The sequence below is a fragment of the Phasianus colchicus genome, chromosome 21, assembly GCF_987193195.1.
Source record: "Phasianus colchicus chromosome 21, bPhaCol1.hap1.1, whole genome shotgun sequence".
Lineage (NCBI taxonomy): Eukaryota > Metazoa > Chordata > Aves > Galliformes > Phasianidae > Phasianus > Phasianus colchicus.
This window is the reverse complement of record NC_143456.1, coordinates 9184959-9209790: the sequence shown is the minus strand read 5'-3', so window position 1 is coordinate 9209790 and position 24832 is coordinate 9184959. Positions and strand designations below refer to the sequence as shown.

General features: G+C 49.1%; 2 protein-coding genes across 10 annotated transcripts in view; both read right to left on the bottom strand.

The window, feature by feature from the left end:
* The window catches only part of AATF (apoptosis antagonizing transcription factor), a 47316-nt gene extending 33839 nt beyond the window's left edge, over nt 1-13477 (bottom strand). For all 9 annotated transcript variants that reach the window (XR_016459274.1, XR_004166681.2, XR_016459272.1 and 6 more), the window contains exons 1-4: nt 13345-13477; nt 12285-12473; nt 11280-11696; nt 10618-10755 (exon numbers count right to left, since the gene is read on the bottom strand). Coding sequence is in view for 3 of the 9 variants with exons in the window: in XM_031591489.2 (XP_031447349.2) it covers nt 10618-10755; nt 11280-11696; nt 12285-12473; nt 13345-13429 (829 nt within the window). In the remaining 6 variants the exon portion in view is untranslated. The remainder of the gene's footprint in view (nt 1-10617; nt 10756-11279; nt 11697-12284; nt 12474-13344) is intronic.
* A 6491-nt stretch (nt 13478-19968) lies between these two features.
* On the bottom strand, nt 19969-24323 carry LHX1 (LIM homeobox 1). The gene is made up of 5 exons (XM_031591493.2): nt 24120-24323; nt 23084-23310; nt 22703-22980; nt 22175-22340; nt 19969-21822 (listed from the first exon to the last, which is right to left on the bottom strand). Exons 1-5 carry the CDS (start codon nt 24287-24289, stop codon nt 21443-21445), a joined length of 1221 nt encoding a protein of 406 aa, XP_031447353.1. The 5' UTR covers nt 24290-24323; the 3' UTR covers nt 19969-21442.
* Between the last annotated feature and the right edge of the window lie 509 nt (nt 24324-24832).

The following is a 24832-nucleotide window of genomic DNA, read 5'->3' as shown; positions in this document are numbered from 1 at the left end:
TTCCATCAGAGCTTTCCTAATACTATCACACGGGAGAGGAGAACTGACGCTGAGCAGGATCCATCCGCAGCAAGCATACAGCAAACATAGCTTGAATGCAACTTCCAGCTTCAATGGGACTCAGAGTGCCTGGCTAAGATGTTAACTTGTAAGAATCACTTTTAAGAGTCTATGGGAGCCCCTTCATTTTGTGTACAGGAGTGAAAGAGTTGTTCCAGATTCAGCAGACAGCACATCAATCCACCAAGGAAGCTGTGAGCCAGGACCAGTAAATCAAAGTGTGCCTTTCTGTTAATGCTCTCTCATACGTTCTCATTTTATACATCCCTTCACCCATTCAGAAAGTAGCCCTGGAGTATTTAGCTCCATTCAGGGATAGCACTGCCATGTATCAAAGTGTCAGGAGCCCCACCAGAGATGGAATCTGTCCTACTGTTCTCAAACCACAAAAATCAGTTTTGTCAATGCTAGTGGCTACAGACAAACCAGCTCTGCTGCCGCATCCCCGGCTCCTGGCTGCAGGTACCAACCCAGCAGCACATCTCCCTGTGTGCCCTGGGGGCTCCCATCACTGTAAATTCAGTGCTTCTACAGCAAGGCAGCTTCACGTGCAGATAAACATCCATGCTCTTTGTCATGACCTCTAAAAATGGGGTCTCATTTCATCTTCCCAAGCAGCTGCAGAGAGCAGCAGCTGGCATGGAGCAGCAGGGAGTGGCTGCACGCAGAGACACTTCAAGTCAATGGAAAAAGCGGGTGCCTCGAGGCCACGTTTTCAGAGGTATTCACAGAGAGCCAACCAGAGAGGCTCCTGGAGCAGCTCCACGAGGCAGGCTCCTCCCTGCACGGCTGCCTCCATCCAGCACAGGGCTATGAGCACAGATGTGTGGTTATGGCGGTCAGAGATGGAATCCTAAAAACCGGGGCAAAACTCCAGGATTTCAATCCATTACGCACAGACGGAGAAGTGCTGAGAGAGGCAGCTGGGAACTAACAGCACTTGGAAGCTCGTGGGTAAAACAGACTCTGCTCACATTGCCCAGCAAACTGGTAACGCCATCACGCATCTCCCAAGGCTGAGCTGCCAAACACAGGGGTTCTGTCCCACCATGGGAAGCCACCACATCCCCACTGCACAGCACGAGCCGCACCGGTCACACCGTGCCAACAGGAATAAGGACTCCAACGTGTCCTATTATAGCATCTGTGCATAATGAAAAGCATTGTTATCAGGTGCACGTATTTATCCCAACATTCAGATGAAGAGGGGAAATTTTCTCTGCTTTCAAACGGCGGTGGGACAGGAGTTAAACTACAGGTCAAAATGGCACTCAATACGCCGGCCCCAGAACAATACTTCTCATTCAAATCCACCAGCCAGCCACTTGCACTAGTCATCCCCAGCAATTAATCCCCCAAGAAACACGTTTGATTAAATCTTTTCAAGCAAATCCTTTGCTTTGCTTTTGTTAGTTCACTTCTTGTCAACATCTATTAAAATATGCCTTTAATTCTCCCACAATCTTAAAAAACACCGATTCCACTGTCTTCAACTTTAATCAACTGTATGGCCGGCATTTTTCATTTCATAATAATGTGCTGTTTGGAATTCAAGAGGCAGGCTCAACATCAATCATTCGGCAAGAATTTTTCCACTGCAATAAATATGCAAATGAGGAAAGCCAGTCAGTCGTATTTCAGGCCCGACTTGCTAGTGTTTTAAAAAAGACACAAATTTATTAATTGCCGTTGGCCAGCGGAATCCTATTACTTTGGGCATTGATTACAAAGCTGTGTGAGTGATTATTGTGCAACTCGCAGGCTATCCAGGCATGAGGAAAAATTATTAAAGCAAGGCAGAGATTATCAACTCAGAATAACAATAAGCCTTAACATTTTAGGCCTCTAACTTCTTCAACAAAGAATTACGCCGGAGCTCCACCGTATCGTAATTCTGAAGTCTGTCAGTGTTACTTCTGGCGCTCGCTCTATATTCCCAGCAGCAAAGTGATGTTTGCAGCCTGGAAGGGGCGGAGGGACTCCCCCAGGTATGGCATCCCATAGCACCGAGCTCAGGACAGCCACCCTCCTGCTATTGCCGCTGCAGGGGATGCAGCAGGGCCCCATAGCGCAGCTCCGGGTGCAGCAGGCCGCAACCCTGCTGCCTGCTTCCCCCTTACAGAGGTGGTACGGAAACACAAAGCTGGAGACAGGAGCACCAGGCAGCCCAGCAGGGCACCAAGCCCTGGGCAGAGCAGCGCTATCTCGTTTTTTCCAAACGTGGTGGTGTTCAGAACATGTTTCTCAGCAACATCAGCTGAACGCAAGCACAAAGAACTTTAAGTCTGCCCGGCTTGTTTTAGGAAATAATTGGAGCAACGTTCCCTTCACGCTCCCCAAAACACTGAGTTCCTGGCTCTTTATGAAGGATGGGAGGAAAGAGGCCTAGTTTTCTGCTGATGGCGATGAAAAGATCTGCTCCACAGCAGAGGCCCAATTTGCTGGTTCCATTGGAATGCAAATGATGCAGAAGTCTCTGCAGAGGGGAAAATTTTATTCCTTCAGCACAAAGGAGCCAATATTGCAAACTGCTTTCACACACTCCCAAAGTTACAGAATGGACTCAATTTATTCCTTTCACTCAAATATTACTGCATTTGACAGTAAGAACAACAGGATCAGACATAGATGAGCTTGCTAAAAGTAAAGCAAATAACTAGATGCAGCAACAGAATAAAGGTTTGGTATTGGAGGATGTTATTAGTGGGGACTGGGGGAGGGGGAAAGCTGAGAAAGGAGAGAAAGAAACACTTCCATGAAGTTCATGCTCTGCTGATTCGCCTCGACCGTCATCTTTTGATATCAGCCCGAAGCAGGGAGGGATGGGGCTCGTAAAAATGAGATTTATAAAAACTGATGTTTTACATTACTGTAAGTGTAAAGAAGCTGACACTGTGTGTTCCAGTCTGTGCCAGGCAGGATTCCCCAAGTACACAGGCAGGAATGAGAAAAGAGGAAGAAATGTGAAATTTCATAGTTATCTCGATATTAAGGCCAGAAGGGAGCAGTAGCCCATCAAGACTGACCTCCCCATATAATACCGGGTCATTAATTACATTTATCATGACAAGCAGTGAGTTTCCATCTCCAGGTAACCAATTGCCAATTAATTCGAGTTAGCTGACATTTGCACATGCTCTCTGGATGCTTTGCAAGCCTTTGTTTTCTTGTTTGTGTGGTACACACACTAACGTGCACAAGTATTTAGTTAAACTCCATTTAATTAACTATTAATTATCTTGAGAAACTCAAGCGTAAGCAAGCCCATCTGATGTTCCTGAAGTGTGGTGAAATCCCATGGTCTGGAGCTTGGGTGTATCAGGTCAACAACTACATCCTTCCCTACTTTTTTTTTTTTTTTGCACTAGAATTTAAAAGAAACCTCAAACATGAATAGTGTCCAACACATATGGCTATGGAGATAACCTGTAAAATGGGAGCATTTCAATTTTAGCACATCTGTACAAGAGAAGCACATACAAATTCTGCTCCAGATGACTAAATACCACAGGCTATCAGCCTCGACAATCAGCAAAGGGAAGGGCAAGCAGTTTTTGCTCTGAAAAAAAACCCCAAACTCCACTTCAAATAAACATCTTGTGCAGAACAACCCACAGACAGTAAGGACAATCCCCAAAATATGCTTCACACAGCCCAAACCTCACACTGGGATGAACATACAAAACCTCAAAGCCCCAGGACCCAATTAAACTAATAAGCACACAGACAAAACAGAGCTCTGGAGCTGACAACTGCAGCTTTCTCTAAGCTTTGCAGTTCATACCTCCTCTGTCTTTCTTGCAGATACATACCTAGAATGGCTGCCCATCCTTACAGATCCTAATTCTTAGCAAAAGCTGGCCTCATTTCTTTCTTCATTTCAGTTGAGAGTGAAGTCTTTATTAACATCACCAGGCTTTGGCTCGGTCCCACACACACAGTTGAACAGATTCTTCATTGGATCAGAGAGGAAGGTGAAATCTGGGGACACCTGCATCCACATCTATTTAAAACCGAACTCACCACCTCATGAATCAACAAGCACAATGCTTTTGTATTCATAAAGTGTCTAGACTAATACAATTCAATTAAAATGAACCACCAGTGTTAACTGGGCTAGATCTGATCATGATAATTTACACTCAGGCTTGAAACTCAGTGCTGCTGTCACACATTTGTGCAGGCTCCCAGCAAAATCTTCAAAGCAAGAATATATTTAAGCCCATGATCTCGCCTAGCACCAATTAATCCTGTAACTGGAAACCACGTAATCTGCCTGTGCCTCAATCCCTCCCCCTGCAGCCCTGTGACACCCACCTTGCACTGCATCACAGCATTATCCGCTCCAGACATACGTATGGGCTACATCTCAGATTTAGAAGTGATCCACGAATTGAGATGATAACAAAATTCTGACTAAAATCATTGGCAGCTGATTCCTGCAGGCTTCTCTGAGAAATCCCAAGCTTATGGTGATAAAGCACATTTCATATGGCATCTTTTCCCTATAACCAGGTGTGCAAAGTGACAAGGCAGGGGGTGACACATTGTGCTGCACAGTGAGAAGACAACCTCCTGCCAAACACATCCTCTTGTACAGGAAAGGTGACAGGTTCTCTACAATCTTATCCTGATTTAGCCTTGATCTTACCTGATTTCATGATTGGTGACCCTTCTCATGGCAGGGGAATTGGAATTAGATGTTATTTAAGGCTCCTTCTAACCCAACCATTCTATGATTCCATAATTATTCAAGTTAGCCAATACTTAATCAGCTTCTTGGACATGACTTACATGGAGAGTGAATAAAAATATGTTTTAAAGATGGGGAATCATTGTGAACATAAGATAAACTAAAGAAAAAGCAAAGTGAATCTTTCCTGCTGTCTTCAATGCAAGTGAGATTCTCAACCTCATCATTCAGAGGCGTTCCCCACCAATGGGCTCCAATCAGTCACAAGCCAGACAGCTGTCAGTGGAGCAGCAAACCAACCCTATGTACCAGGAGTCCAACACCAGCCACTGCTATAAAGGTCCACAAAGCTCTGAGGCTATCACAGCCCTTTGCAGCCACTACAAATATAACCTCACTCCATCCCAGAAACTGAGACATTTCTAAGACAAGTGAAGTGTTTGGACTGGACTACAATACTTTGGAACAAAAAGTCAGCACCTCCTTTTCTCAGAGGTTCCCAGATAGCCCTGTGCAGCTCCAGGCAAGCACCACCAAGTTTTGTTAGTGCACCTTTTTGCCCTACTTCTCAATAAAGTACAATTAAATGGCACCTTTCAATGCTCATCTGTGTGTGTGAATGTGCCACACTGCTCTTTTGGAGAGATACTCAAGGGGATAGCATACCAGTGCTTTAAGTACAAGGAAACAGGGCTTCTCTCTGGCTTATGCTCTGTCCCCCAGCACAAGGAGCACTGGAGCTGTGCATGATTCTAGGAGCTCATGGCCAGAGAAAACACCATCATGACCAGGAAAAGAAGATAAAGTTGACTACAGACAATACAAATCAAAGCTCAAATATCACTGTGAGTTGGGAAGAGACACACAAGTTTCAGCAGAATTTTAAAGCTGGACGCAGTGCTGTAACTATTAGGAGCTACTCAGGTACTGTGCTGAGCAGCTGCCAGGAGGAGCTGCTGCTCCATTAACACATTAATAAGCCAGGCAGCTTTGGGGACAACAGCCTTGCAAGCACAGGGAGAGTTACATCATGGTTTTATTTTTTTATATACACATATTTTAATCTGATTTGCTTTCTTCAGATTTATTTTCTTATTGATCACCAATCTTTGCAGGGCTGTGCAGAAGTTCCTCAAAGTGTGAATAACACTTAAGATGCACTGTCACCACTTCTGCTCCTCTCCTGAGCCAACCCACTCTCACAGACCCTGCCTGCTTTCCATCACAGCCGTGTTCCTCCATTTCTCCAGGACTCGCACTGAGGAAACCCACAGTCTGGTATTTCCTCTCAGCCCACTGACAGACCGAGCCAAAGTTAAAAAAACAGAGCCAAAGTTAAAAAAACAAAACCAAACATTCAGCTGGCAACTTCTATTTCATGGAGCTGCCTAACTGAAAAGTGAAACGATATGCATATGAAAAAATACACAACCACTGATCATCTTTAAGTCTTCCAGCATCTTGCCACCTGCAAGAGACCCACATGAGTTCCTGTACATTCTTACTTACCTTTCCCTCCAACTAAAAATTGAAAATAACACATTATCCCCATTATTGTTAGTGAATCACAAAGCATCACTGTCATCCCCAGGTATTTTTAACCAGGGCTGTAAGGAGTTACAGCAGCAACAACAGAGCTGCAGGGTCCTGCAAGCAACCCCAGCTCCTGGCCTTTGCTGAGAGCAAGAGATCTTGTCCACAGCTCTGCTTGCCCCCCTCCCCAGAGCTAGCTGTGGCTTTTTGTTACCAAATGAGATCCCCAAACCTCGGCACTGTTTAATTCCTGACACTGGATACGGCTTCACCAGCATGGCTTCCACCTCTGCCCTGACTCCTTCCTGCCCTTGAGGTAATTTTTGTGCCATTTTTACAACATCTACTTCCAACCTTCCTCCTCCCTGAAAGCATACACAGAAACATGAATGGCAAGCATGCAATCTGCACAGAGACACCGCACAGAAACTTGCACCTTGCACTCTTTTTCTATGTAAATAATGCAAGGATCCTGCGGGAACATGCCAGGGATTGGAATTTTTAATTAATGGGTCTCTTTAATGTGCAAATCAGGAGCAGATTGCAAATTCTGACTTGCATTGATTATGAAAAACATTAATTGAACGTGCAAGACCCCAAACGGAGGCAACATCTCAAGCCCTGGACCAGACTAGGAGATACGGTGCGAGAGAATACAAACGTATCTTGGAGAAACAGACTGCCCTGGGCAGCAGCACCTCACAAACATGAGCTGTGGGAGCTCACGTGTGCAGTGCATCCACAATTTGCACTGCCTTCAGAGCGCAGCCGCCGTGGTTTTGGTATTAAGAGACCTCCCCGACTTGCTCCATGGATGCAAAGCAGGAAGAAACACGAGCTCCATGAGCACAGCTGCGATGTGTAGGTAAAAAGGAGGATTGGAAAAAAAAATATCTGGGATATAATTAAAGATTAGGAAAAAAGAAGAAGTAACACGGTGCAAACAAAGCAATGCTGTCTCTTTAAACAGGAATTCATCCTATATAAATTATGGCCATAAACTTTTCCTGCAGCGCAGCCTAATTAATTCTTGTTCTATACACAAAGGGAAATGCTGGGTGACAAATGGGTGTGAAGCCTGAAAGCTGCCAGGTCTGCAAAACATTTTCTACTTCAATTTATAAGCAATTTTGTAGTAAATCATCCACCAGAACCTGAGATCTCAGGAATCCAAGATTGTCCAAGGTACATCTTTTTTTTTTTTTCCCATAAAAGATTACAAAAATAATAAATTAAACACCTGAGTTTTTCCTAAGATGCAAACTCAGAATTTGGGAAATGTGTGTGACCTTACCATTTTTGCTCAGATTTGGCTGTAAAACTGCAAAAGCACGTACATCATTGCTGCCTGCTCTTTAACACCATCAATCAGTCCCTGGGGAGCCTCGCTGCCACCACCAGCTGCACAAAGAGCTGTCACAAGTGGGACACACCAGCAAGGCAAATAGAGGAGGGCTGTTTTCCACCTCAACAAATTCATCCTTCCTACAGGCAGGGAGCAGAACCTTCACGAGCAAGGGAAGGGCTTTGGATAACACCAAAAGCTTGCTAGGGAAGCTCTGAAAGAGGTGAAAGGGACCCAGGTGCCCAGAGCCTGCAGCACTCCTAACACAGAGCCAGGACTTTGGGCAGCACTGCTTTGTGCAGCTTCACACACCAGATCATTTCCTCTCATTCAGAGAAGATCATGAAAGCACGCCAGATTTATTTTGTGGATTTGGAAGGAATTGCTGAGGCTTCCCTAAAAGGAAAGGATCATCCATTCCAAAACAGTGTCAATGTCATGATTATCTTAAATCCCATCCAAGTCTGAAGCATGCTACGTGCAATGGAACAAGCTCAACACCCAGCATTCACAAAGCCTTGCCTTAAACCCATGATAAAATGATTCATCTTTAAACCTTCTCGTGCCCAATTCTTTCCTTTTTTCCTGTCTGGAGAATGGGCTCCTGCCCACAATCTAGTAACACAACTGAGAGGAGAATGCAGGAGTGCAGAAATGTACACCCAGCCCACCACCTCACTGTTTAGAATTGAGTTTCTAGAAGTTTATTTGTATAGAACCCAGCAAACCTCTCAGTCAGAGCTCCTTCTGGAAACTGACTGATGAAAAGTGAGACTGCCCTCCTAAATCAAGGTCCATCAAGAAAAGCTTTAAATAGATTACAATATATGTATTTTTTTTTTTTTAATTGAGTTAATTTCACCCACTGAAACTAAGGCTTCACAGTGCTGTTACCCAGGCATTTCCCTCACAGAAACCATGCCACAGCTCAGACATGCTGGACGTGCCCTTGCTGAGCTGGGATGTCCCAAATCCCTCTCACAGAGCCCAGCACCACCAAGTTGGGGACAAATTGGTCACTGCCACCCACTGCACTCCTAGACTCTCCTAAGACCTGCACACACAAAGTTGTGCCTCATGTTTCATGCTTGGCGCTTTCCAACTTCTGGTAAGAGCACCTCTGCAGAACAGAGAAATATCTGCTTGGACAACAGTGCAGATCATCACAAACAGCTGCTGTAACCTACTTTACTGTACAATTACAGACTGAATTTAAAAAATATAAAAAGAAATTTGAACTTAGACCCTTAGAGAACACCAGCAAATGCTAAACAAACATAGCAGCATCAGAATGTTCCTAAGCTCCTCACTCCCCACCCATCAGCCTGGCATGTCCCCCAATGTGGGTTGTTCTGCTGTCTCCCCACTCAATGTGGAACCTGAACACAGGTCATCTGGAACAGCAAACTGCTGCAACTTCCCTGCCTGGATTCTGAAAACAGGATGGGCAGGGAATCACAGTGCAGCTATTAACAGCAGATTTTCCTTTAATGTACTGGACAACTGGCAGATTAACCTCTCTGCTGTACGGTGCATGGTATTACACCGCGTGTTCTTGGATGTATTTTGCTTATGGGAAATATCAAAATGTCAACCATTGTTTCTGTTAAAGGTCTTTAATGATATTGCATTTTAGACCTGTAATGAAACACGGTGCTCAGTGCAGTTTGTAATGCATCTCATTAAACACATTAATAACATGCGTTTCACTGAAAGGTCAGCTTAGTATTGCTGGGAGTTCGCCTTCTTTTCCTTAATCACTTCATTTAAAGCAGCTGAGTTAACTTTAAAACAAGGAGTCCCACCTGCTATAACTCCAGATAAGCTGATTAGCTGCATGCTCAGGTCAGGTGTGAGCTGTAAGATAATAGTCAAACCCTGGCACAGGGGCAAGGCCCAGGGTCAGGCTGGATCACAGCAAAAGTTCTTAATGCAGTTTTAAGATAACTTGTGCCAGCCTAGGTCAAAGTCTCTCAAACACACTGGTATCAGTGCTGCACATACAAACTGAAGAATTAAGAAATTAAACAGATCCATAACGCACTGAAGTTGAATACTTTGTGTTTATCAATTGGAACATGCAGATATTTGCCATATTGGAGAATCTACCAGTCTCATCAGATCAGTATCATTAATAGCGATCCTAAAAACCAAACATCTGAAGCAACTCCCAACTGAAATGGTATTTGCTTTGACAACACAGGCCCTCTCCTTTGTGCTACATTACTCCTGGTTAGGACAAATCACTGCAATCACAGACCCAGCATCTACAGTGTCTCAGGACAAAGCAGCACCCCAGCTCCGCACCAAGCAGTGATAACCCAGCCAGTTATTTCTAACATCCAACACAGAAGAGAGAAATGAACTTCAGTACCCACACAAAGTAGAAACAGCAGCAGGACCCAAGCTGAGGTTTACCAATATCACATAAGTGACAACACAGGCTGCTAGAGAGCAATTAGACATACACAGACATGGGTGATGGGAGACATTTTCTTGGTCCGGGGTCAGAAATACTTCATGCTTGCACAGCATCTAATCCTAACAGTAGCAGGATCAGTGCAACAAGAAGCTGTTACAAAAAGAAGAACACTCACCTGTCTCTGAAGATCTACACTTGCAGAAGAACTCCACAAAAAAAGGATCTCTTGCTAGAGATCCTTCCTCAGTGGTAGCCAGCCCTTAAATGAGATTTAAGAGGAGTGGGGCCTGGCTCTACCCCTTCTGGTTGCACAGATGAATTGCCTCCACCTGTGCTCCCAGAGCTGACCCAGTCCTTTCTGCAGGTGCCCAATCAGTGGTTCAGGCTGTGACTCAGCAGTTCCCATACACTAATTAAAGATTAAGACAATATAAACTGATAGCTAATGCTACAAACATATGTAACTCAAAGCCCTCACTTTCCTACTGATGCTCTCTCACACAGGTAAAAACGCATTGGCTACAGCAGACTCTACACAAAGTAAGAAGTTTGAAGGATTCTTACAGCTCTCCACAGCATTGTCGAATTCCTGTCCACCTTCCTTTCTGAAAAGGGGGAAAGTATCGGGCTGAGGAAGCCGGTTGGCTATTACAAGTGCCTTCTGCATCTTGATTCTGCCTTCCAAGATCTGATCCCACAGCGCTTTGTAAGAGAAAGAGAAAAAAAAAGTTATTTCACAAGCCAAAGTACTCGCCCCTTCCCCATCCTATCTGTGATCCTGACAGCAACCCTAAGAATCACAAAAATTCTATTTGCTTCACTGGTTAAAAGAATAACTTGTAATTCTTACAATTAATACAGAATAACTGGTAATTTAACTGAATAAATTGGAAGAAACTTCAGCATTTGAAGAAAGACAGCAGACAGCACCGCAGCACAGAACTAACAATGTAAAGACCCCCTTCCCACCCAAACTACAAGTATATTCAGTGTGGGTTCAGGTAAGCCAGCAGATAAATACACTCCATAACATTAGATTTTGTAGGAACAGTGACATCAGCATGCATAGCACATTTAGTGCAACATCTGCAAATGACATGGGCTGCTGCAACTTGCACATGCACCAACAGCAAATTAACGTGCTCCAATGTCTCCTCTAGCATGGGCATCATCTGTAGTGTCAGCAAGGTGAACCTCATCAAAACACACAGCAAACATGCACTAACCTAGCTGATTCTTCACCGCTTTTCCTTTTTCCACCTCATCACTTGCTTGTCCCTTTGAGAATGTCATCACCCCCCCATCATCCTCGTTGTCACTGGTTTCTTTTATGTGGTCATGGTCTTCCCCCTCATATTTCTCATCATCACTTCCTTCCTCTTCTTCCATGCTGGCGTCATCTTCATCTTCTCCATCACTGCTCCCAACATCATCCATCCCCTCTGCAAATGTCTCAAAGTCCGTGATGTTCTGGAAACTGAACTTTGGTACTTTGGCAGTGGAATCTCTCTCTTCATCATCTTCCATATTATCCTCCTGGTCACTGCCAGCACTGCTGGCCTGCTGCTCTGTTTTACTGCCCAAGCTGCCATCGTCTTCTGAATCTTCACTGCCACTATACCACTCATCTGAGGCTCCTTCAGCTATTAATTCAAAGAGAAAAAAAGATCTGTCACTCTGCAGCATGCATCAACAATGGCTACTGATCTGAGCACCAAACTCTGTTTTATTTTTTGTTTTGACTAATTAATGAAAAAAAAAAAAAAAAAAAGAGTCTATATCTAGGAAAAAGCCTCATCTCTCTTCTTCTGTAACAATAATTAGTGACATAGTAATCAAGTTAGGTGGTCACAATTTGCTTTATGTATCTTTAAAATAAGATACACTTGCAGTCCTCCAGATCTATTGGCCTTAAAATGGCAACTACTTCTTTCCCTCCACACAGTGTTCAGCCAGGGCTTGGCTGAGCCTCACCTCACAGATATTCACAGCCCCTCCTCACCCTGAAGAAGCAGACCTCTTCTGGGGATTTCCTTTTCCTTATGGTCAAAAAGCACGGCCTGAATTTCAGGAGGGCACTTCAGAAAGACGTCCAACTTATTTGTACCTGTTTATAAACCTCTGCCAAGGATTGAAAGCTCCTCATCTCAGTTGAGACGGCCATAATTCAGTCTGGCGTGATAGAATTATAAACAGTGTACCTAAAAGCATACAGAAATAAGATTTCTTACCAGATCCTTCTTCAGACAGAGCATCTCCCCACAGCTCTTCCTGCAAGGCTTTGCGAGATGTTGCTTTTCCACTGTACCTTTTATCAGCTTCTAAGAGGGAGGCCGAAGCTTTTTTCCGTATATTACCAACAGGTAAAATGTCATCTGCAGTCTCATCCTCAAACCTGTCAATCACTTTAGCAACTGTGGCTGTAGGAAAAGAAATAGAAACAGAACGAGGCTATCTAAACCGAACCGAATTTCAGGCCAGAAGCAGCTGCAGGAAGCAGCCATCCTGCATGGAAACTCCTCACGCCTCTACAAACACAAACATGCTGTAAAGGCGAGGTGGATGGCAGTGCTTTACTTTGAACGAGTGCTGCCTGCATTCACACCTCCCTCCCCATCTCCTCTTCCTTTTGGAGAGCACACAGCCTGCAGGCAAACCCCATTCAGCCCTCCCACAGAACCCTGAACTTCACGGGGCGCCATGGGAGCAGCGTGGAGCCCAGAGCTCACAGCACCGAACGTCTTCACTCTGCGTTTAACGACTCAAAGAGGAAAACTGCGAGTCAGACACGCTCTTCCCATATACACACAAATACACAAACATCTCAGGACGGCTAACGAGAGAAAAGAACCGCACTGCAATTATTCCTCCCCCTGCACCTCCCCGCGCGGTTCCGAAGCGCCGCTTCCCCCGCCCGCCAGCACGAAGAGCCGCAGGTGCTCAGCAGGGCCCGCCCGGCTCCGAGGGACGCTTCTGGGACCGCTTTTCTAGAAGTTTCCAACGGGATCCGCTCCCGGCCTGCAGCGGAGCCCGCGCGGAGCCGCGGCCGGACGCTGAGCTCGCGGAGCGCCGCGTGGCTGCGTGCAGAGCCGTGCGCCGCCCGGGGCTCCCAGCCCGCAGCGCTGCGGGCCGAGGCACAGCGGGCCGAGCCGCCCCATCCCCCACGGCGGCGGCACCAGGGGCGGCTGAGGCTCCACGCCGCCACGTGCGGCCCCCAACCGGCGGCCCCCAACCGACCCCGGCCCCCAACCGGCTCCGCCCGCACGGAACCCTTCTCCGATCCCCTCTCACCTTCCTCCGCGTCGTCCTCGGGGTCTCGCAGGTCGGGCCGGGGGTTGAGCAGCTCCTCCAGCTGCTGCGCTAAGGGCGCCGCCATCTTCCCGGGCGGAGGGGGGCGGGGTCTGGCGGCGCGCGGGGCCCGATAGGGGCGGGGCCAGCGTATGGGCGTGGCCTCTTAGTGGGCGTGGCTTGTTTAGAGGCGTGGCCTCGGTGGGGGGCGTGGCCTGAGCGCTCCGTGCGCGGTAATGCCGCGTCCCGCGCCTCTCGTCTTTTGTCTGCGTTAAAGTACGTGGTGGTTCGAGCGGAAACAACCGCCGTAAAAAAAATAAAACCGAAATCCACCATCCGAGCCCTCCGGCAGGGCCGGGCTGTCCTGCCTCCACCACTACACCAGGGAGAACGCTCACCCTATGCAAGTGAGTCGTGAGAATTCATACACTGAGTGCTCCAGAGCTGGAAAGCAGAGAACGACGGGTTCTTACAGCACAGCCGTCTTATAGAACTCACAGTACTACTTTTCTTTTTTTCCCCAACCCCAATCAGCACATACCTGCAGTAGTGCTGCCGTGTGAGCTGTGGGGCACTGCCCACACCTGTGCTGCATCCCACACCTCTTTCGGACCCCAGCAAAGCAGTGGGAGATGAGTGACCCCGTGAGAGGCTGGGAACCCCCTCCTGGCCCCCAAACACAACAACGTGTCACCTGGAAACGATGGCTGGGAATTGAGGGCGGTGCACCTCTTGTAGGGAGTGAGAATGGACCCAAATTGGCTTCTCAAACGTGAGCTGCAGATGGGGGCCCAAATCTGCCACCCTCACAGAAAGGACCCCAGGAGGTCTGTTTGGACCCCGTGTTTGTGCTGGCACTGGTGGGTTTGTGATGCTGCTAGCAGCAAGCTGCAAAGTTCAACTGCATGGAGCAGGCGGTTCGCTCGTCCCCTTCCTGCCAGCACCCGGCTCTCCCTCTCTGCTTATCTGCTTCTGAATGTTACACAGATTAATCCCGACATGCATTCTAATTAGAGCACAGGAAGGCGCAGGCCAGGCCCGGCGCTTCTCCACGGCTCCGGGATGCAGTTTGGTTCCCCCGAAGCAGGAGCGTTCAGTGCAGCCGCTCGTCCTACAGAGGGCAGAGGAATATCATTAATTACGGGCCCGGCGGCTCCCGCTCCCTGCCGGCCCGCACGGCACCCGCAGGAGGAGCTCGGGGGGCACTTCGCCCCTTTCCCCCCCTCCCCGGTGCCCTACGGCTCCTGAGGAACCCGTGCAGGACCGTCTGCTGTGAGGATTGCATCTCAAGTTATGTAAAAGCCGATGCTCGCTGGAAATGCAGGTTATCATTACAAACAAAACCCTTGGATTGTATGCGGTCAAATGTTTACGATTCTATTTCAACTTTATTTTGTATTTATTTTCTCACGGTCTGAGTGACAGCTCTAATGCTCTGCATTGTATGTTAGGTGTGTTTGCTGTTGCTGCTGTGATGTGAAATTAAGGCTCTTCCATGTATGTTACAGACAGATTTCCAAAGCAGAAGGTGCAAACCGCCTTTGCTTCTGCTTTATTTCCCCTCCAAGTTCACAGCCGTGTTGTTTCCAGACTAAAAGATACCGTTACAAACAAAGGCAGGAGAAATAAATCCAGAGGAAGTGAAGGAGCAGAAACAAATGCTTACCTGAGCAGCTCCTGGGACGTACTCAGCCAACCACAGAACCACTGGTGATTGCCCCATGCATAATTGCATTTTCAAAGCTCTGCACTTCATGGAGTGAAGAAGGGATGTTTCCGACCCAACCCCAACAAATGATAAATACCCCCTCAGTAAAGGCAGGGCAGCATTTAGCAGTGCTTCATCAGAAGGTGCCCAGTGCAATTCCTAAGCAACACACGGCGAGATGCATGAGTTCTGTAAGTAAAAGATTGGCTTCAGAGAAAGACATGGAGCAGAATCTGTGGTATTAAAGTCCGGAGTTGTTAAAACGTTCCACCAGCACAGGCTCCTTCTTCACAGTCCATTCTCTCTCTTTTTGCCTTCCACTTAGTGGGGTCATTAAACCAGGCTCTCAGACTCAGTTTTAATTTCTGGTTCGCATGCCCTCAAATCACGCTGCTGTGGATTTGGTTCATAAGCATTTTTTGGACAAACACGATATCCATACACTTTAATTTCAGACCATCACAAAAGCCTGTTTCTGCATGGCAGTGCATCCCACCAAGCCCTCCACCTGCTTGGAAGCTACAGGCAGGAGCCATCAAACTACCCGACATCGTTTCTTCGGCACGCTTGCTCTTCGTTTTACTTTTCATTTACACACTTATCTGCTAAAAGGGGAACAGACCCCACGCACGTCACAGATAAACACGGGGATTTTTGCACTACAAGCAGAACTTTCCATTTCTCCCACGTATTGGTGGAACATTTCATCTTCCAGGAAACTGCCCGATTCAGGGGCAGCTCCGGCAGCGAAGGGCTCACACTGCTGTGTCTGTGTCTGTACCCTTACATGTTACTCATACAAATCCTTTTTTTTTTTCCAGTGCATTTCTTAAATACGTCAATAAAGAAAAGCAGCCGTCCGTCCCAGGGCTCCGGGGGACCCACGCAGCAGCAGCAGCACCCACACACACTGTGTGGCATTGGCAGCAGCAGAACGTGACCCATCCACGGACGCTGTGTGCCCCAGCACGGCCACCAGCCAGCACAGAGCTGCTCTTTCCTACATTTTGGCAAGCCAATGTCATTTTCCAATCCGTCCTTTTCTCGTTTTAGCCGCACTATTTTATTCTCAGATGTTCTTTTTGTATCAGCGATTCGATTCGTCGGTGAAAAAGGAGAAAAAGAAGAGGAAGGAGATGGGGGAAGAAGGAATGAGCTCACACCAAACCCATCTGCTACGAGGAAAAATACACTGCAGCGAATTTAGATGTCTGTAATAAAAATCTCTCCCTATAAATATTTGTTTAGACTTATGGATGAATGTACTTCGTATTTATTTGGGTATTTCCGACATCCCTAATGATCACTCAGTCAAAAACCACAACTGTTTCCAAGATTTGATCAACTCTTAATTGTTCTTACACCTAAAAACACGATGAATGCAGCTTATCCGCATAGACACACGGGCTGAGGATGCTCCTAGCAGAAGGAATTTTAAAGCCACTCAGCGACAACCACAAAACCTTTTCAGATGGAGCAAAAACCTCTTTTTTTTTTTTTTGAGAAATCTCCCAAAGCCAACCACACGTGTGAGCTCTCCGGAGCACTGAGAGGAGCGCAGCAGAGAACCTCAGCACACACAGCCCAGCCCACGGGCAGCTTCTGTCCTGAGGTTCCCCCTCCACCTCTCCCCCCATCCAACACGTGTGGCTGCAGCTCTGACACAGAGGCACTGCTCCGGCCCTCAAACCACCACTAACAGAGCTGAGCAGTGAGTTCCAAACACACTGAGATACCATCAGCCTCTCCAACAGCGGCCGTTCTGCAGGAAGCAGCTGGTACTGAAACCAAGCAGGAAATCAATCCAGCTCCCAGTAACACTGCCCAAAGAGTGCACCAAGCAGCATCAGAGCACACACACAGCCCTGAGCTCGGGTCAGCGATGCCCTCTGCACTGAGGATGTGTGCAATGGGAGCAAGGCAGCAGCCAGCTCAGGGATTGCACGGTGGGTAAGCACAGTGCGGTCAGTCAGATTGCCCAACTGGGGCTGTGGTACGGCCAGCACACTCCTGCCCAGCAGCCACACAACGCAGGGCTGCCCTTCCTCCCATTAATGAATGAAAAGCTTTCTGGACAACAAGCAACTCAGCGTCATAAGCCGGGTCTGAGACTGAAAGCACAACAAATACCGTTTTGAAAGAGGCAGACAGCAATCCCAAATGGATTCGTACTCAAAATACATTTCTTTAATGGTCCCATTAATTTGAGTTAGAACTTCAGGAATATCTTGTGGTCATCTGGAACGCAGAGCACAGACATAAATAAAAGCACCTCCATAATCTGCCTCGGCCCTACAGATACGCAGCAGTCGATTGTGCTGAACAGAGAGGAAAGCATACCTTAGTCTGTATGCTGGGATGGGAACAGAAAGCCAGACTGATTGCTTATATTTAGTATGTATGGGCATGCAAGGCTTAAACACAACATTCTTGCTTGGGGAAAAACTCTAGGCCACTTCCTAGAATAGCAGGAGCATGTAAATCACCGCTGATGCTTGTAAATTATATTTATTTATAGATTGGTATCATGCACCCGTCACTCAGCGCCTGGGTACAAATAAACGCATTAAAATAATACATATCATTTGGCCTCAAATCAGAGTTTGAGGACGTTCCTACTCTCGGGGTGCACGGCTTTACAAATCCCCTCCTGCTCCCCACGCCAGGGCCTGAGCAAAGTGGGAATGGGAAGGAGAGCAGCAGGGAGGGCAGAGAGGAGCACCGCACAACGCAGCCGCTCTGTGCCAAAGCGGTGCTTCTGAGTGCCGTGAACCCACTGCATTCTAAAGGCGCTTTATCCTGCAAAGTATCTCCTTCAAATAAATGAGCTCGACGTGAATAATACTCACAATAGCTTCCCAGTGTCCTTTTTCCTAATAAAGCAGTACAGTCCTACATGTGGGATTGCAAAACCTTCAGCGTCGCCCACGGATGCAGAGATCCCCATCCGTGCCAAAGGACATCCTGCTCCCCAGGGCAGCTCTGCAGTGTGGGCACCAAGCAGCCCCACGGCACCGCGCTCCGCTGGGGGGGATGGCACCAAAACCAGGAGCAGCCGAGGGAGAAAAGATCAGAGCCATTATTCTGAACACACTTTGGAAAGCACACTGCACACACACAGCAATGGAGGTGGCACAGCCGCCTCGCCGCAGCTAAAGAATTAATATGCACACGTAAAAGCCCTCCAAGCAGCACATGTGTTCCGAGGGCCTTCTCCTGCAGCCCTCCATTCACGCAAGTAATGCTACTGAAGTCAATGGAAACGCTCTTGTAAACGAGGACTTACAAGAACCCGACACCACAATGATTTCAAAAGGAGTTTTGACTCTGCGATTGTTGCTGGATTAGGGTCCTCAGAAACACCCAGCGCCGCTCTGAAGAGCACGGAATTCAAATCTGCAAAGGGCTGAGGCCTCCATGCTGCATCCCGGGAGCTGTGATGGGCACGTTTGGCTTTGGGCATGGGAACCACTGCTGGGTTGGCTCCTTGTGATGGCAGAGCTGCTCTGAGAGCGAGCGGCAGCGTGGGGAACAAGGCAGGCTCTCCTGCATCCCTTTAGAAACCGGTGACCTAAACTGAACCACATCACATCTCCGCCTAAATTAGCATGAATAAACCGTACGAACACCCTGGTGCAGGGGAAAAAAAAAAGAGAGAAAAAAGAAAAAAGGGAGAAAAAAAAAATAAAAAGGGAAAAACGAGTAGTTGGCAGACATGATTTCTGCAAAATGAGATCCTCGTTTAAAATAATTGATTGGACAATAAAACAGCAGCACAGACCGGTAACACAAATAGCAGTATTTATAAACAGCGTTTGCACAGATAAGTAAAAGTTTGTCACGAAGAGATTACCCCTTGCTATGCTCACGTAAATGCAAAACAGAGGGAAAAATCACGGCAAGGATACAAAAGGCGAATGGATGAGCCAGGCGCTGAGCCTCGAGGTTAACAAGTCTCCCTGCCTTAAATAAACTCTTCAGAAACACTACCGATGGATCCCTGTTGTTTTTTGCCTTTACAGTATATATATATGTATATAAAAGACGTTTTGTGTTGAAGCTGAACTATTGCTTCACCCGGACGGGGGCACAGCAACGGCGTCGGGAGCAAAACCGCCCCTGAAATTACAGATCGTCTGACTTGAAAGCATCGCGAGTTCAGAGCAAAGAGAGAAAGCCCTGAAGTGCTGAGAGCGGAGAAATCTGCGCCTCGGAGCGAATTTCTGCGCCGACAGAAAATAAAACAGAAGCCCGACGGAATCACAATTAGCAGAGAGATGAAGGGAAATACGCAATTACCGCCCGTCCATCCCATTATCGCAGCGGGCGGAAGGCGCTGCACTGAGCTGCGATGCTGCAGAGCTGAAGCGAACCCTCCGACGCTGCCCGAGCCCTCGCACTGCTGCAATCAGCCGTACCAGAACCGCCACACCTGCCCAGCACCGGGCTGCAGGAAATCCTCATTTACTTCATTTCTGTCCCAGAAAATCCGCGTGCTTCTCCTGCCAAACCCTGCCGCACGCTCCACAAATACTGCAGTATCAAACCATTGAGTCCTTGTCAGCTCCAAAATAAAATAAAATAAAATAACCACGCTCGGGGCACTGAGGATTTGCTGCTTCGCAGACCATCCAATTAAAAAATAAAAATAAAAAAATTTAAAATGACCTTTCAGCAGTTACAAACACAGATCTGCAAGCTTTCGCTGCTGATCAAACACTTCTGTTAATGAGCTCTCTGAGTGCCTTCTCTCAGCACAGCCCGGTTCCATCCCATGCTGCCGGTTGAGCAACGTGCAGAGCAGCACTGCTGGGCTCTGCAGGGCGCCGAGCTGCACGCACGGCTCTCTCGGGGCTGTTTTGGTTTCTCAGACACCCAATGAAACACCACTTATCTAAACATCCCATTTTCTAATTTTATTAAAAACGCACAAATTTTATCCAACATGTTTTCTTTCATACAGTGAATGGTCTAATATGCACTGGAGGTCACACAAGCTTAGGTTTATTAGAACAATAAAAGACATATGAGAAATTTAATATATAAAGAAAAAAGTAGCAGCTGTCGACTGCATATTTGACCATAAAATTTAAATATTTTGGACTTTCATTTTAAAGACACAAAAATAAAACCTGTGTGGGTCTATATAAGTCATATTAACAATTCCATGAATGTTCAACAGGACTAAAAATTAGCAAAGATGTTCGTTCTGTTCTGGTTTTAACCTTGTGACATTTGGAAACGCCTCTCCGGGTTGCTGGTGCGGAGCACCTGACAGTATTTGTGCTATAGATTCCCTTTATTTGGCAACGGTCTGGGATTCGCGGGTTTCTCTTTGCCTTCTGTAAACAACACCTTTGACAAACTAGCACAGTGAACCACAAGCCCTGCGATCGCTTTGTACATCTACAGAAAAGAAAAGGAACTATTTTGGTTGGCTGCTCAAAATATTTTGCTTTCGAACAAGAGGTTCTAAAACAGGATTTGTTAGTAAAACATCGAGCTCCTGAATTTAACGTTAGACGTAAACAGTTGACTGTTTTAGTTCAATAGAGTCTTTTCGTTTCGCTTTGCTCTCTTTGTGAAGGTAGAATGCTTTTTGTTCGTTTGTTTTTTTTGTTTTTGTCTTTTTTTTTTTTTTGTATTTTTTTTCTTTTCAAGTCATTCGCCTTAGAGGTCCGTTGGCGACCTTTGCTATGATGAGGAGGTTTTGTATGTGTAGCATTGTGAAGGTAGAAGAGTTGGTGCCGAGGGCTCAACATTTAGTATTTGTTATTTGGGGAGGGAAACAAAAGAAGAAAACAACAACCGGAAAAAAAAAAACCAAAACAAAACCAACAATAAAGGAAAAAAAGGAGAAAGAAAAGTTGTCCCACCTGGTATTCAGCAGGCTGCAATGGCTGAAGCTAAAGAGTTTCTCGTGGTTGAACTTTGAGAGGGAAAAATGAACAAAGAAATGCGGAACGCCAGAACCATCCTTATCGGGAGCGCTCAGAGTTCTTGCAGCTTTTCCCCCTTTCCTTTCACCTTTCCGCCATTCAATCATTGTTTGTTTGTTTGTTTGTTTTTAAAAGAGGAGTTTCTAAGGATTGTGGCTCTCGGGGTGACATCCGACGGGGTAACCACACTCATCCATCCATCCCACGGCGCGGCGGCGCGTTACTGTACAGCTTCACCAGTTCCTTTGTCATGGCACACGCAGGTCCCCGTGTCTGTGACAAACGCACACCGGGATCGTCCCGCTCTGCAGCAGCGCGGAGCCGCCGGGCGCAGTTCGTTCCCAAGGTGCCATTGTCTTAGGGCGGGAGAGATGTTACATTTACTCATTTCTGTACACCGTAACAACAAGCAGACTAGATGATCATCACTTACTTAGACCCAGTTCGCTTAAAGCTACCACACGGCCGCTTCGTTCATTTCTGGTGGGTGTGACAAGTGATTGCCGTAGTTAGCACCGCCGTTGACGGATATCGAGGAGAACGGAGGACTGGGGCCGAACACTTCCGCGGACATGGAGTGCAGGGAGCCGGGCAGGGTGGGCTCGGGGCTGGGCGAGTCCCCGGCGGGGTGCGCCAGCATGTCGGGGAAGCGCTGCGCCTCTCCGGGCGGGTGGTGCCCGGGCAGCGGATGCTCCAACGCGCCCAGCGGCGTGCCCGGCGGTCCGCCCGCCGCCCCGAACGGCAGCTCCACCGGCGTCTGCGCCTGCGAGGAGGGCGGGCCTTGCGGGAAGAACTCGTAGTTGCCCCCGGGGCCGTAGTACTCGCTCTGGTAATCTGGCGGCAAGGAGAGACACGGGCGGTAGCGCGGAGGACGAGCGCCCGAGCGTAACGGAGAGGAGGAGACGCGCGGCGCGGCGGGTGCGGGGTTGAGGGACCGCAATCGGCAGCGGCGCCGCGAGACGCACCGCGAGCAGCGCGACGGCACGGCCGGGAACGGGAACCGCGACGGGGAACCGCGCCCGGCGGCCCCGGGCTGAGGCAGCGCCCGCTGCGAGCCGGGCCCGGAGCGCGGATGGGAGAGCGGCGGCCGCCGTTCGCCCGGCCGCGGTTCCCCCGGCCGCGGTTCCCGGCCGCTCTGCCCGCCCCGCCCCGCGCACCGGACGGAGAGCGGCGGCCGCGTACCCACCTCCGTAGAAGGAGAAGGGCCCGTTGGGAAGCAGCTCGCCGGGCTCCAGGCGGTCCACCAGCGGCCGCATCCTGCGCGGGCTGCGGAAGAAGGCGTGCCGGCGGGCGCCCAGCGCGCTCAGCTGCTTCATGCGGCGCTCCTTGGAGCGGCGGTTCTGGAACCACACCTGTAGGCGGGGTGAGGGGGGAGGAAAGGTGGGTCGGTCACGGGCACAGCACCGGTACCGGTAACCACGCGCTACCGCCGCGGGTCGGGAACGAGCGCGTTCTTTCCCGGCGCCCCGACCGGATGGCTCCCGCTCCGAGCATCTCCCATCCAACCTCGCCTTTAATGGTCCTTCAACCCCCCATTACCCTCAGCGCTGCGGGTTTATAAACCTTTTAATAATTCCAGCGCATCGTCATCCTTATTTATGCATTAACCCCTCGCATCTCCGCTTATTAATTCCGCTGCTGTCGGCGGCCCCGTTCGGACCCTCCCGGGCTGCCGCGAGCTCCCGGGGCCGGGAAGGCAGCCCGCGCCCGGTACCTGGATGACGCGCATGTTGAGGCCGGTCTCCTGCGCCAGCTGCTCCCTGATGTGCCGCGTGGGTTTGGGGGTGGCCGCGAAGGCGGCCTTCAGAGTCTCTAGCTGTTTGGCTTTGATGGTGGTGCGGGGCCCCCGCCGCTTGGCCCCCAGGTTCTGGTCGTCGTTCTCGTTGCTGCCTGTCTCCTTGTCGGACACGTTGGCGCTTTCCGAGTCCTTGGCGTCGTCCTGGGAGGGGTCTTGGGAGTCGGGGGACAGGCTGGGGTCACTGCCGGTGGTAGCTGCGGGCAGCGAAGGGCCGAGAGTCAGAAGGGGTGCGGGAACCGGGCGGGGGGAGAAGGGAAGGGACGGGAGAGGGAGAGCCGCCGCCCCGCGCTCCCTCACCTGAATGCAGGCTGTTTTCTTTGGCAGTATTGCTGTTATTTAGGTAATCTTCTTTGCAGACGAACTTGTTTTCGTCTATGATATAGAGCTCCTCGCCGGTGGAGAGCTGCTTGTTGCACATCATACACGTAAAACAGTTCAAGTGAAACACTTTGCTCCGCGCCCTGCGGACCAGGTCGCTGGGGGAGATGCCCTGGGCACAGCCCGCACACTTGGTCCCGAAACACCTGCAGGGAGAGGCGGCGGGTCGGGAGGCTGCGGGGGCAGCGAGCGGGCAGTGCCGTGCGCCCAGCCCGATGGGAGAGCGCCGGCCCCGGAACCGCACCGAACCGACACAAACGAAAACCAAACCGAAACCAAAGTAAATAAATCAAAAACGCGCGCACACACACAAAAAAACCCCAACCCCAAACCAAACCAAAAACTAAACCAAAAGCAACCCCAAACCATCCCTCCCCAGAGTTCGCTTTTCCCAACGAATGCCCGCTGACTTAGACCTTACAAAACGATAAAAGAAAACGCAACCACTGTGGTCGGGACCGAGGGCCAACGCCGGGGAAATTAATTCCACGCCGGGGCGGCTTTCCCCTCCGCGCCCCGATAACGGCACCGAGAAACGGCAGCGGAGTTCGGCGCCGCGATGGCCGCGTAGGAGCGGGAGATGCGGGGCCGCCCGTGGGCTGCGGCCGCTCCGCGTTGTGCTGCCGGTGCACAGCGCGATGGAGCGGCCGGGCCGGGCCGGGACTCTGCGGGGCTCGGCCCTGCCGGGAGCTCCCACAGCCGGGCCGCGACCCAGGCCCGCAGCGTTTCCCGCAGCGCGGCCCCCCGAGGCGCGGCCACGGCCCGGCATCGCTCCGCGCCGCCCCGGGCGGGTTCGGAAGCGCAGCTGCGGGCGGGCAGCGCCGGGAGACAGAGCGCGGCCCGACATCACCGTGAGAACGGGGCTCTGCGGCGAGCGAAAAAAATAAACAGACGGGAAAAGATGGCAAACGGATGGAAAAGAGCCGCGGCTCCGGGCGGCGGTTGCGGTACTTACCGAAAGAAGTCGTTTTTGCAGTAAAGCTTGCCTTCTCGCGAAAAGCATTTCTCTGTCAAATTGCATTTACATTCACAGCACTGAACACACTTCACATGCCAAGCCCTGTCCAGTACATTCAACAAGAACCGGTCCAAGATTGGCCTTTTGCAGCCCGCACAGTGAACCATTGTCTTTGGTTATTTCTGAGAGTGGGGTATCGGCGTCCCAGATGGCAAGCGAAAATTCGAAATAAAAATAAAAAGACGACAACAGCGGCGTAGGTTTGCTTTTATATATATGTGTGTGTGTGTGTGTGTGTACGTTATAATTATTATTTAAAAAAAAAAAAAAAAAAAAAAAAAAAAGCCTTGGAGAAGAGGAAGAGAAGAAAAAGGACTGGAGAGAGAAAAGCCTTCGGTCGGTCGCTGTCCCAGGGCCGCGGGTCCCGGGCCCGGCCCGGCTGAGGCCGACGCGCGGCGGCGCAGAAATCGGCGCTCAGATAAAACGAAAACGGCGATAATTAAAAAACCGCCGAGAAGCGGTCGACGGTGACGAGTTTTTTCTCAGGTCTGAGGTAGAGCAGTCAGAAGTCAAAGTGCATCTGCTTTTCCCAAACAGAAATTAAAGGAGGGAAAAGAAAAAAAAAAAAAAGAAAAAAAAAGACGACAAGACGAGGACAGCACGGGCGCAGGGCATCGGGCCGCCCGCCGTCAGACGGGCGCAGGCTGCAG